Genomic DNA, 13,475 nt, shown 5'->3' with positions numbered 1-13,475 from the left:
ATGCAAAAAGATTTCTTGATGAGAATATTATAGACGGTGCCATGTTTTTGACATTAGCATTTTATTTGGATGACTAATCTTGCAGATGTGAAATTTTAATGAATTATTCATGAAATTGCTTTCCTCTGAAATTTTAGTTTGCTCTTAATGCTAGTTATTAAACATTTTGGTTTTTTTTTTTTTTTCCCTGTATAAAATTTGATGAACAGAAATAAGGGTGTGCTTCCTCGGGAGAAAAGGTAGCCTTTATGTTTTCAGTGTTTTCCAGTTCCCTAAGTGGAGACTTAGCACTTGAAATCCTGAGGATGAGAGCTTCAGCCCTCTGTGATGATGGAAGCTTTTAGTCAAGATTGATTTTTAATTCTGTGTTGGAAGCAGCTGGTGATACCGAACATACAAGATCAGCAGGTCAGAAGGGGGAAAGAAACTTAGGCTGTCGCGACTTTTTACTACCAGTGTGAACAACCAGCATTTTTATTGCATTTGAGAATGCTATCATGTCAGTAATGAGTACTGACTACACAACATTTTTTTTTTATTGTCTGTATCCACAGACATGGAATGATGGAATTACAGTTGATGTCAAGGAATGAGTTTCTTTTATGCCTTATCAAAACAAAACGAAACTGAAAAAATTCTCGTTCCTGGCAGCACATATCCACGAAGCACCGTGCGCACATTCTGGACTGGACCATCTTCCTCGAGGCTTCTGGGTAGCAGAGATCGTGCGAACCACACTGGGCCCATAAAATGCCTTTAGAATAATTAAGTCTCATTCTCAGGATAAAAAAGCGAAACCGACATTCAAAAACATCCAAAATATCAAGAGGGAATACCACGAACCAAAAGGTACCCCAAAGATTCAAAATCCTTATGAGCGTGTTCTTCTTTGTACCCTTGGAAACGGAGCTCAGCTGGAATGTGGAAAGGAGAATTTTTTTTTTTTAACTTTTTTTTTCCATGATAAAATAGCTAGTGATTTACATCCATCAGATTTGGGGTGCAGAATCCAAGGTATTCTTGACTCGGTGTGATGGAATGCTGGGAATAGTGTTTGAGCTGTCCCAAGGTCGTGAGGCAGCCGGTCACTCTGCATGTACAGTACCCTTGATGCTTCATCTCGCGGCTGGTTCATTGCGGGCAGCGTCACTCTCTTACAAGGACAGACTCTAGGGACAAGGAGGATGGATTCTCATTCCTGACAGTGCATTTGCCTGATACAAGGGACTATCTCCCTAATGTACGCTTTTCTTTGAAGAAAAAAAAAAAAAGTAACAAATTGTCTTTACATCTTGGCACCTTGTAAAGTTTTCTTTTTTTTTATACAAAAAGTTCAATAGCTTTGACAACTCCCCATTATTAATCACTACTTCACTGATAAACTTTGAAAGTGTGACCCTGGCATTTCATCATGCAAAATATTTACTGCAGCAGGAGAAAAACATTTTTTTTTAAAACAGCATTTTTTTTTTCTCTTTTCAAATGTATGAACTGGTTTAAGATAGCCAGGAAGGCAGTGGTAGGATAAACACAAGGGATAGGAATGTATCAAAAAACAGATTAACACGCACGCGCACACACACACACAAATCTGTACAAAATGCTCTGATCAATGAGAACAGAAAAAAAAAATCTGTCAACTATGTTACAATTTAAAAGCCAAAGGTGGGGGGGAAAAAAAAAGGTTAGGGAATTTCTCCCTCCCACATGTCAGGAAATGTCATCCAATATTCTTAAAGCAAGGATAACTAAATAAAATACATGTGCAGCATATTCTGCAATCCCATTACATACAGTAGTTTTTTTCCAAAGCTATTTTTTTTTTAGTATCGTTAATATAAAGCAGTTGCACAAAAAGCAAAGGTGTTTTGACAAACAGGTGTATGCATTTATTCCTTTTTAGGAACAATATCTAAAAAAAGAACCACCCTCTGCCCTCCCCCAAAAAAGACAAAGATTCACACAGACACATTGGAATATATGTACAACATAATAAACCCCATCCTAAAGAAGCGACTGGAACACCCCCCCCCCCAAGGGATACAGAATCAGAATTGTAAAAATCATAGTGAACTTTGCTTGCTGTAAAGCCTGAGAATTTTTTTTTTCAGTTGGTTTATCTGCAGGGCTGTGGTACCTGCAAAGATATGTAAAATCTAATTTTTTTTTTTCTTTTTGCTACAGTCTTTAGACTAGGCATGCAAGACATACGACTAAGTGCAACTGAGTGAAATGTATTTTTTTTTTAATTTTCGTCATTCCCTAAAGGTTTGAACTGAGGTATGCGTACTAACAGTTTCTCATGCTGTTATCTTTACTCATGTCTAGCTACACATGCTGAGAATGAACTAATCTACCAGATTTTTATCCTCTTTTGAATACCAAACTAACCAGCAACCACTCAGTTTAGAAGCACAGGGCCCCCTTCCCATGACCCTGTCTGGCTACTGCCTGCACATCATGAAGCTGCCTGGAAAAGTTTAAAAAAAAAAAGAAAAAGAAAAAGGAAAAAAAAAGTCTCGAGTGACCACAGACTGCCCTTTATACAGAAAGCAGAGTGAAGCTTCAAAAGAAACTGGCAAAGAAGTTTTTGTACCAAGCTTATGAGTGGATGGGAGTGTTACTTTTTTTTTTTTTAAATGAAAAATGCTGACCAAAGCCTAATTAGAAAAAAAAGGAAGGAAAAAGGAAAATATTTTAAACCAAACAAAATACCGGAAGATCAATGCCCAGACAGAGCAAAATTGATGCAGTGATCTTAGCACAGTCCTTAAAACCAAAGTGGCATACAATCTTTCTGGAAAACAAAACAAAACATTCTAGGAATGGTACTACGTGATTGAGTTGCATTGTAGAAGCTTTTCTGTTTTCGTTCCATTTTATCTTGACTGTCTCCTTTACTGGTTACTCCCTAATTTGCAGTGGCATCCATTCATGGTTTTGAGATGGGACTCCTCTCCTTCCCTAGCTCCTGTAACACCTTCAGCAGCCCCGTAACCTCTCATATTTATGAGTTTTGGTCTCTGTTGAGGTACAGAACAAGAAAAAAAAAAATAACAAAAGTAACAGCTTTGGTTCCATTACCTACTTGGTCTTCTAAATTTATTCTATGACGAAGGAGCAGTTCTTTCTCAGGTTAGCAATAGCCTAGAACTCATCAATTGCCTCTAAATTCTTTCACCTCCTTTGATCAACAATAAGAGGATATTTGGCTTCATCAGATAAAGCATAAAACAGAGAACATAATTTACCTTTGCGTAATATCTTTGGTAATTTTAGGGAAAAAAAAAAGGTACAAAGAATATAAATTAAGCTCCGAAAGGCTCTCAAACTAAAAACAAAAGCTACGGTCCTAGATAAATAAATGAGTGACAGGAAAGTGGGTGCAGAGTGGAGGCGTTGAGGGGTTCTAAGGACTGAGGTTGTACTGACCGATGACTGTCACATTCTGTGTGCCATGTATGTTTCTCCAAACATTCTGGGGCACCATGCACCCCCGTCTCCTCGATGTCTTCTGTTAGTTTTGGATACTGGCTTGGTGTGATAATATTGCATAACAAACTGAACTGCAGTACCGAATTCACATGTTTGAAATGAACACTTGAGCATTGCTGAACTCAGTCCTCATTAACTTCCATAACAAATTCAATCTGAAATCTAATTTGCATTCAAACAGATTAATGCCACCAAGCAGGTCTGGACTGACGTTCAAATTCAGCGCTGCCACCACTTTCACCAGAGTTGCTCGGGGGAAGCCAGCTTTTTGGGTCCTTTTGCAAACAAAGCAACCCGTGTTGGTTTTCGCCTCAGCGAGCCTGTGGCCCATGGCAACTTGGTCACCACAGGGCGAGCCCTCCACGGCCACACTGGGGGTCTAGCAGGAGCTCTTAGGGGGTGGGGGGAGCGCTGCCTAGGTCTCCTTGTGCTGGGGCACTGCTTAACCACGATGGTAGCTGTAAAATAGAAAACACCAAAAACCAAAAACCAAAAAACTGAAACCAAACCTGAAACAACCCCCTTCCCGCCTCCAATACTGCTTCGTGGAATGAATCTGCGTTGTTCCTAGGGTGTCTCTATTCTTTTTTTTTTTTTCTGTCATTCATTCTCTTTCTTTCTGGCAGGACTTCACGTCTGTGTGAGAGGACCTTCATGTGTAGAGTGCAGCATTTGGGACCTTTTTTGAAAAAGACCAAAACGGAATGTTTTCGGACTTTGGAGAAAACGTGGTTATGTCTGAAGGAAGCTGGAATGAGTGACAGAAAACTGCGAACGAGAAATGACATTCAGCTTTTGTATAATAAAAACACCTATTAACATTCATCACAAGGTACAGAAAACTTGAAGCCTCCAGGAGGCCGTGGGCCCAAACGGAGGCCTGAGGTCAGAACTTAAAATGGTAGAGCAGAAGCAAAAAAAAAAAAAAAAAAAAAAATGCAATACATTAAAAAGTTCGGGATAATTACTTTTTAACCCCCTCCCCCCAGTACACACACAAAGGCCTTCCCCATCCCAACTGGAAGCAAAACGCAAACAAAAACGAACCAAAAAAAAAAAAAAAGAGTAAAGGCAGTGATAATCAACATGCAGTACTGTGCAAATCGGTCGTCCGTTGGAATCCTTAAATTCCGGGCAGAGGCTTGGTCTGCGGCTTAGGTGCACATGCTCAGCTGGGTGTCCGACGTCGGCAGGACTGCAGTTCAAAGTCTGCTGCTAAAAGTGAATCAGTTTAGCAAATTTACAACACTGATGTTGACTTAAGAGCGGAAAATCCCAAGTACCAAACAAGTCCATCCAATGCACAGAGTACAAATTCCTTTTTTCAACAAAAAGTAGAAAAATCAAAAATACTCCCAAATGGGATTCTTGATGGCACTAAGAGTTAACACGTTTCAGAGTTGTCAAAATGTAGTGAAAATCCTCCAGACTGTACAACAAATGGAGAACAATTTCACTGCTAACTTTTGACGTGTTTTGTTTTGTTTTGTTTTTGTTTTTTTGTTTTTTTCCCCCAATCTTCGTTCTTGGGCTGGCCCCCGCCCAGAGACGTTCACTCCATGTCCTCATTTACTGGTTCGTCTTCGTAATCTCTGTCGTGGTCAAAATCTGGACTGTGGTTGGCTGTTGTCACTAAGGACAGAGGCCCTTCAGCTTCCTCTGGATCGAGCGGTTCTTCTTTGACGTGCACAGGATGCCTGGAAGAGATGAAAAGAGGTTCACTTGAGGGCCCCTCCCAACCACGGCAAGTTCGGGGCTTTGGGCAACAGAAGCCACACTCTAGGACTGTACTGTCTCCCAGCAGAGGCACTAGCCACGTGTGACCCTTTAAATGAAAACTTAATGCAATTTCAAACGGAGTTTCTCAGTTACGATGGGGCAGCACAGAGATGACAAATTTCTGTCACGGCAGAAGATTCCTTTGGGCAGAGCTGCTCTAGGGTGATCTCTGGCCCGAAGCAGCCTCTCTTCCCCGGGGTGTGTCTCTCGCCGTCCTGTGCACTCAAGTCACCCTGGGCTCTTGTTAAATAGCCACGTGTGACTCAGCAGGTCTGGGGTGGGGCCCGATACTCTGCATCCCTAGCAAGCTCCCAGGCAATGCCTCTGGTCCGAGGAGGACCACACTTTGAGCACCAGATAACAGGCCCCACAGTGGCTTCCCGGGGAGAGGAATCCGAGTCTTCAAATCATTACGTGAAATAAGAATCTGTAACACAATGGTGGTTTGTGGGGACCACTGAGCGCGGGAGGCTGGGCTAATCATGGCTTGCTGTGTGTTCTGCTTTGCTAGTTAACATGCAGAACCTGTGAAAGAACTCTCCAGAGACCGACCCCAAGCGAGGTTCTATCATTAATCAACTTCAAGCAAACACAGCAAAGAGACACCATGATACATGCTTGAAACTCCAAATTAATGCATATTTTTACAAACTGTCAATAAGGCAAGAAAAGCCCTGCCAGGAAACACAAACGGAGAGGAAAAGGCTCGCCCAACACAACAATATGATAAGAAAGCAGAGCCCCGATCAGAATAATAACGCTGTCAGCTGTAAACAAGGCAAAACAAGAGGGCTGGCTGGTAGCGGCCACCAGGACGCCGCAGCCTGTGACGCGATCTGCCAACTTCCTCATTATGGCCCAGCACACGGTTCACCCAAAGGGGCCTGCGGGGGATCACGCGAAACCACTCCGATAACAACTGAGAAATGTTGTTCGTAAATCATATTTACAACTGATCCTTTGCAAATACAAATTACTTTCTGTTGCAAGCCTTTTGATATGGAAAAGAACCATTCAAGTTAAAATGGTCCCATCGCTGGCACTGGCTGCAGAAGGGAGGATTTTTTAATTGACGTTATCAAGTATTAGTAATAAGAGGTGGTACTGGGGATGGCTGATTTCCTAAATAATTGATGTATGCAAACCCCCAAAGGCCACTTGAACCATTTAAAAACAAACAGGAGTGCTTTGGACTGCCCTTGACGAGGTGAACCTTCAGAAAACCAATTGACTCTAAAATTAGCACAGCCCAGAGTGTGTCTGGGGGTAGATGTCAGGAGAAAGAGCTTTTAAAAAATTGTGCCCATCTGCCTAAAACTAGTCGCAAAACGAAATGTCTCGAAGTTGTAGTAGTCCAGTGCATTTTCCTGGTTGTGCTCCATCCTTTTTTCAGTTTTTTTCATGGCCCTACTTCTCTGTGTTTCTACAGGAAGACACAGGACTGGCTACGTAATTTGCAGAGCCCCAGTGAAAAGTGAAGATGCGGTTCAAAAATTAGTCAGAATTTCAAAATGGAAACGGCAGAAGCACTGAAACTTCTAACCATGCCTCCGAAGCCAGCCCTGGTAGGAGCCCCTATATTCTTTAGGGAATAATTAAGTGTATTGATGATTATGCCTTTTAAAAAAAATCACCCATAAGCCCAAAATTAAGGTAGGTTTTTTTGTTTTTGCCTATCCTCTCCTGTGTGGCATCATATTTTTACATATCGTATACATAACAAATATTAGTCTGTCAGCTTTTTCAGTTGTAATTTTTATGGGTATATGAGATACCTTGTGTGGACTCTGCAGTCCCTTAATACTGGGTATTTTGTGATTGTCTTTTTTTTCCTTCTTTTGCTCTTTGAATAATACAGCCACCACTTTTATCCATTAATCTTCCTATTTCTGTTGATTTACCTCCTCAGGATAAATTTCTAAGAATGAAATTCTGGGAGCAAAGGCCAAAAACATCTTCATGGTTCTTAAGATTTATTATAGTATTAATTTCCAAAGGGGCGATATCAATTTAGACTCAACTTCATCAGTCCCAAGTGTTACATTTTAAAAAATATTTTGTTGTTTACCAGGTATACGGTAAGCTCCGGTTACCTTAAATTGTTCTTCTTGGATTACTGACAGTGGTGAACATTTCTTCCTGTTTGAATTTCATATTTTCACTATTGAGCAGTGCTACTTCATAAATTTACCGCCCCCCTTCTCTGCTGATCACATTTGGCTAGAAATGTATCTATGTGTTACTTAGCCCTGTATTGAAGTTCAAATGTGGTTTCCCTGATCAGCATTTTCCTACTTTCACTTCTTTAATCAGAATTATTAATCTTTTCAGGTTTAGAAACGTGAATTTGATGACATGAGATGATATAAGGCTATAGGGGGTGGGAGGATGGAGAAGAAATGGAACATTCTTAATGAAGTTCTTGCTTTATAATTTTCCACTCTGACAAATGTTTTGCTAGGCACAAACAAAAACAAGCCAGATACAATGTTCACGTTAGAGAAGGTTTTGTTTTCCCTGGAAAGTTGCAGCTGCGCTTGAGTAAGATTATTTACCCTCCCCAAGACCCAGGTTAGGACCCCATCACGCATGCTGGCTCACCCCAGTGCCTAATGCAGAGTGGGTCCCCAACAAATACTAACTGACGAGATCTGTGTGACAACCTGACAACCCAACTGACTTAGACATTAAGGCTTCTTAGAACTCCAGGGAAACGAAATCCAGCTGCATAACATTCCTTGATCCCAGCAGATCCCCCCGAGGGTGGCAAATGCAGTCACACACGCCTGCGGTGCTTCAGAGAATAAAAGAGAATGGATTTCCAAGCACGATACATCTCAGGTAAGATGCAAACTATTTAAGATACGATGCTTCACACACATTCGTGTGTCTCCTAGAAATCGGAACTGCACGATGCACCATCCTGCACGCTGTCCCCTGCCCCACCTTTCCCCCCCAACTCCTACTTCCCCAACGGTTCCCAATGAATAACTGCAAAACCACACATTTCCCTCCTTACATCTGAGTAATTCCTTTGTCTAGCCACTCTGGGAACACGAGAGTTTTTAACTAAAGCTGACTGGTGTTTAGGGGCATTGTGTTCGGAGGGTGTGTGCACAGCATGGAGTATTGTGCTTTGTAGCTCCGTTAGCTCCTATCAGGATGAAAGTATAATGCCCCAAAGCCATAATTATGTGGCTACTTTCTAGTGTTTCCGAAGAGAAACAAAATGTGGTAGCCCTGAAGCGGCACAGAAAGGGTGAGAAGGAGGAGCGCTGTTCCAATGCTAGATAGTAGCTGGGCTGCCGAACTAACAAGGTTCTTTAAGCCATGCCATAAAGTTTACGGCTTGATTTATTCCAATAGACTAGAACAGTTAAGAAACAATTTGCATCATAGCAGGGTAATGCATATTGCCCAAGAAGGAAAACTATGTCATTACAGAATTCACTTAATGGAAACACAGGGTCAAAAAGAGTAACAGTCTGTGACACTGAGAGCGGGCACAGGGACTACGCTGTTGACATATAATTATATTTAGCAAACAGTGTAAAGCGGGGAGATCTGAACAACAGTGCATTTTGACATCTTTACGTCGGGTTTCCTTAACAAGACCAAAACAAACCCAAACAAAAAACAACCGAAACCTTCATCTCGTTACAAACAAAACACAACCGTAACCTTCATTTCATTAAAAATGATGCTGACTGCTTGCGAAATGTGGTTTCTGGTAACACTGGGGTTAATTCAAAGTTGTTAAAGCCACCACAAAGTTAATTTGTTTATCTTGTACAGCAAAATTAGCGTCATTCTTAACTGTTGCCTGAAGTTTTTATCCAAATCTCTTTCTCTTTTCAGTAATGCTTTGCACTAAATAGTAGGAATAGACATCAGCTAACCCTTGGAGTTCATAAAGATGATGAGAAATAGTCTCTCTTCCATTGAATAACTTCAGAAATACTTGCTTTAATGAGCATTTCTTGAAGGTGCTTATACACCAATTTATATTTGGTCTGAACTTCCTTAATATCTGAGTAAACACTCCTGTCATGACAATGATTTAAAAATGAACACGAGTGTGACTACAGTCAAGTCAGAAACACCAGACTGCTTTCGAAAAGATGATACAGAGCAGTATCCGTGTCAAAGATAAACACATTCTTAAAATGTTGTGCAGTAAATAAAGAGACTATTCACATAAATTAAAAATGATCATTTCCATCTTTTAAGAGCCTTTTCAAAACACTTTGGGCATGAAACTCAAATGCTAAATAATCAAATTTCAGATTGCCCCCAACCCACTCATTACCCTGACCGAGAGCATTTTTCTTTTCCTTGTCCTTTGATGCCAATTCTTTCTGGCCCTCGTGGCTACAGGTCGTATTTCCATTCCCATCACTCAAATTATCTTAAAATAAGGTGTTGGTCAAGTAATTCAGAAGGAGTGTGTAGACAAGTGGCCTATTCTAGGAACGGCCAGTGCTGCAAACATTGGATTGGTTTCTTCCTTTAAATTGGGCAACGGTGGACCAGATACTTGCTCCAAGGGAGAGACTGTCCCTCTAGAGCATCCCCCACAAATCCAAGCATCTGGAACAATGTGGCTTCTTTTCTCTTTTAAGCTTTCCCTGGCAGAGAGGGAGTTGCCCCAGTTGGGGCTCTTCTGCAGCCATGCACCTCCCCCCACACACCCACGGGGGGAGGGAGGGTGTGCCCCGGCTGCCAGGCATCACACCTCTCCTGTCGTTGGACCGGTCCTAGTGCCATTCAACCCATTCACACGCAGCAGGGACAACCATCGCCCATCACTTCATTCAGTTATATGGTGCTCATTAGACTGCCGTCTGCTGCTATAATGCTCCTATTAATTTTCCTTTTGATATTTTAAGAGCAATCTATAAATCATGCCGCCTTTCATTTGTGCCATCATTAACGCCTGGTCATAACACTTCAGCGTTGTGTTTGCGGTTCAGACTATCACACGGCCAAGTAAACAAGCATTCTTTTTCCGCCTGCTAGGTTCGGCGTGCCCGCAAGTTGAACAAACGGACAGAGACACATGCCGATTTTAGGAGGAAAAGGTAATGTGGCTTAAAGGATGGCCTGAGATGCCAAGCAGAGGGAAAAAAAGCAAATGAGTCACCCGCATTATTGCTCAGAGCACTTGTAGGGCTGCATGAAGCCGACTGCTTTCATGGGAAAGTTAGTAAATGGTCCTTTTACGTGCTAACCAAGCTAAACATTTCCAGAAGCACGAACTTTTACCAAGATTCTAGGAAAGCAGAAATGACAGAAAAGGTATCAAGAGCAGCTTGAGAAGGGCTTGTGTGCACACCGAAGCGGGAGACTGGGACCTGCACGCAGAGACCTTCTGGGTGGACAGTACTCACACGGCTTGCATAGGGGATCTGCCCGGACTGCTGTCACTCTCGTTGCTGTTGGTATGTTCCATTGCCCCGTTCAGTTCTTCCCGTATTGCGCTGGCTAAGTTGCCCAGAGTGGGATTTCCCATCGAAGCGGTAGTGTATAGAGGTATACTATTCTCAGCCATTGAAGCCTGTTAGCAACGAAGAGAAAATATATGAGGACGTAGGGTAAGCCCAGACAGGGAAGCCGTTAATTACGGGTGTAGTCAACAATCTTCCGCTTAGGTTCTTAGTAGGGCTGGCCAATACAAGTTTCTAACGGGGAGAAGGATTTTGCTTTAAAAGGCAGACTTGCGACACATGTCCCATGCTTGGTTTCCAAGAGCTAGCTGGGACCAAAGCGCTGGTGGGGAGGGAGGACTCAATTTAGCCCTGCTGGGTAGAGTCACGTGGTTTAGACAGGGCTATCTAAAATGAGCTTTCTGTCTGATGCCTTCTTTCAGGAGGAACTGAATATTTCCAGATCACAGGGAAATATAATGGAATTTTCATTTCTTTATCCACTTTGATGACTCCAGTATTGGATAGTAAAGATTTGATCCAATTATTCTGGCCTCACAGCTCAAACTTATGAGAACTTCCATAAACATTTACCTCTTAGATCCTATAGAAAAGGAAGAGATTATAGAATTGGAGTCCATTTTTATCTGCCACCATCGTTTCGGTTTTAATGATTTCTGAATCTGTTTAGTGTAGTTTGTGTGATGTTACCCCACAGTTATCTCAATCTTTCAGACTCAGACCGGTCAATCTGGAATTTTAGGACTGAAGGAAAAAAAAAATCTGTCACTCTACATGAGTGCCAGCCCAAAAGAGTGGAAATGGAGAAAAGAGGAAATCCTGAAGTCTGTGGTGGGATACTGTTCACTTCTCATCCTCCTGTGTTTGAATAAAATGACCACCCAGTCTCAAATGCAGACAGTCATTAAATACAGCTTTGGACTAAAGTATCCATATTGTTTCATTGGGTAGAGATTATGACCCAGTAACTTTTCATTTTATTGAAGAGGACAGACTTTTAAAAACTGGCAGTGTAATTAGACCAAGATTTATCAAAACTGTCCTCTTGCAGACTACAATATGCCTGGTTTTCCATCCTAATGAGGAGAAAGTACAATCACAAGACAATCTGGCTTGGTGACTTCAATTGGCCAGTCACACAAGAGTCCGAAGTATTCTAGAAATCCTGGCTCTAGAGAGAAAGAAAGAGCCAAAAATGAAGACAGAGCGGGCTGCAGGGAATGTGCCTATTAGGACAACTGCAGCCTCGCTCACTGTACAAACTCCAAAGCCAGGAATGCCTTCTTAGATACAATCCCCTGGACGGGTCTCCACTTAACACAGCATTGGCCAATGGACGATTTCAAAGACAGGCTCTGTGCAAGCCCACAGATTTCCCTTCCCTCCACTTCTGGATTTATATAACTGCCTGCTTTTAAAAAGTGGGAAAAAAAAAATCCTGTTTTTATTTCCAAATGTGGTGAACTCATTTTGATGAACAGTAAATCTGAACATTCCTTCGCTCTCCTACAGTTTGTTAAATAATTTGCATCAAGTACTTTTTTTCCAACAGATCTCTTATAATCGCAATAAAGCATTTTTTCTTTTTTTGGCAGAGCAAAAAGCAAGAACGGTTGCCAGATTATTTTTTAATTTTTTTTTTTTTTTGCAAACTGCAGCTGGACAAGCATCTTAACGGCCTTCATTTGAGACAACTCAGTGGTCATGCCTCTCCCAGTCATGGAAGTTCTGCTCTCATGTCACCATGACACAGTCAGAACGTGGCCCAAGTGAGGCCATCTCTACAGCATGTTTTTTTTTTTTTTTTTTTTAGCAGCTTCTCCAGTCAAAAATGGAGAGGTAAAGACAAAACTGAAATGTTTGTAAGAAGGTGTTCTATGGCATAAGATGGTCACCCTTACAGACAGAGCAACCTTCTTAGGATGATGTGTTCTCCTTGGCTCTCGAAGTGTTCTAGGTGAAGGTCGTTAAAACATGGGCTGAGGCCCAACAGCCACGGTGGTGAAAGGCATCCAAAAGGCAAGCACTTCTGTTGATCCCTCGGTGGTGAGAGAGACCAGAAAGAAGGAAAGCGGAAAACCAGCCTGGTCCCTTTAAGAAAATGACCAGGTGGGAGGATGGTGCCTGATAGGCCAGAGAGCCTCTTGCACCTTCTTTGTTGAGTGAGTGATCAAAGCAACCCACCCAAGGCTAGAAACATTAACAAAGTGGTTTTTTTTTTGTTTGTTTTTGTAGTTGATGTCTACGGAGGAGCAGGTGGGGTATGATTTTTATAACGGACTTCATTATATAAATGGTCCTGTGTATAGTATGTGGTTTCCTATCAAACTGGCACCTCTGCCCAAAAAACAAAACCACCCCCCCCCCCCCCCCCAAAAAACTAAAAAACTAAGGTGCCTCAGTCCATAAGTACCACTGCTCCTGGAACACGAACCATGCTAAGATCCTCGGGGGAAAGGCAGTCTATAAATAAGAAGCTTTACGGTTACCCTTAGTTACTTCACTTTTTCAGAGCATAATGCAATCTGTCTCACGTCCAATGTTTTATTTCTGTAGTGGATTCTGCTGTCCTATTTTATATATTGTATATCATGCATTATGTTGCTCTAGTAATCTTTTTAAGATGTTGTTCCACTATTATTTTTACTTGTCTTGAAAAATGGAAATGGGCAATAATGGGAAGGAAAGCCTGCTGGTAGAATCCTGATTTAATTTGCACAGCAGAGAAAGTTACATGAGACGGTCTACTGACCG

The 13,475-nt window shown here is 41.7% G+C and overlaps 1 protein-coding gene across 10 annotated transcripts in view; it reads right to left on the bottom strand.

The window, feature by feature from the left end:
- Window positions 1-449: 449 nt before the first annotated feature.
- FOXP1 (forkhead box P1) overlaps window positions 450-13,475 on the bottom strand; it is a 580,801-nt gene continuing 567,775 nt past the window's right edge. For 9 of the 10 annotated variants that reach the window (XM_034998709.1, XM_034998711.1, XM_034998710.1 and 6 more), the window contains 2 exons: window positions 10,665-10,831; window positions 5,013-5,192 (listed from right to left, as the gene is read on the bottom strand). In XM_034998709.1, the coding sequence (XP_034854600.1) occupies window positions 5,048-5,192; window positions 10,665-10,831 (312 nt within the window). In that variant the 3' untranslated portion in view covers window positions 5,013-5,047. Of the gene's footprint in view, window positions 5,193-10,664; window positions 10,832-13,475 lie in introns of all 10 variants that reach the window. The other variant, XM_034998705.1, reaches the window with a different exon arrangement.

This window comes from Mirounga leonina, unplaced genomic scaffold, assembly GCF_011800145.1.
Source record: "Mirounga leonina isolate KUSES-001 unplaced genomic scaffold, KU_Mleo_1.0 Mir_94, whole genome shotgun sequence".
NCBI lineage: Eukaryota > Metazoa > Chordata > Mammalia > Carnivora > Phocidae > Mirounga > Mirounga leonina.
This window is presented reverse-complemented; position numbering and strand designations above follow the sequence as displayed.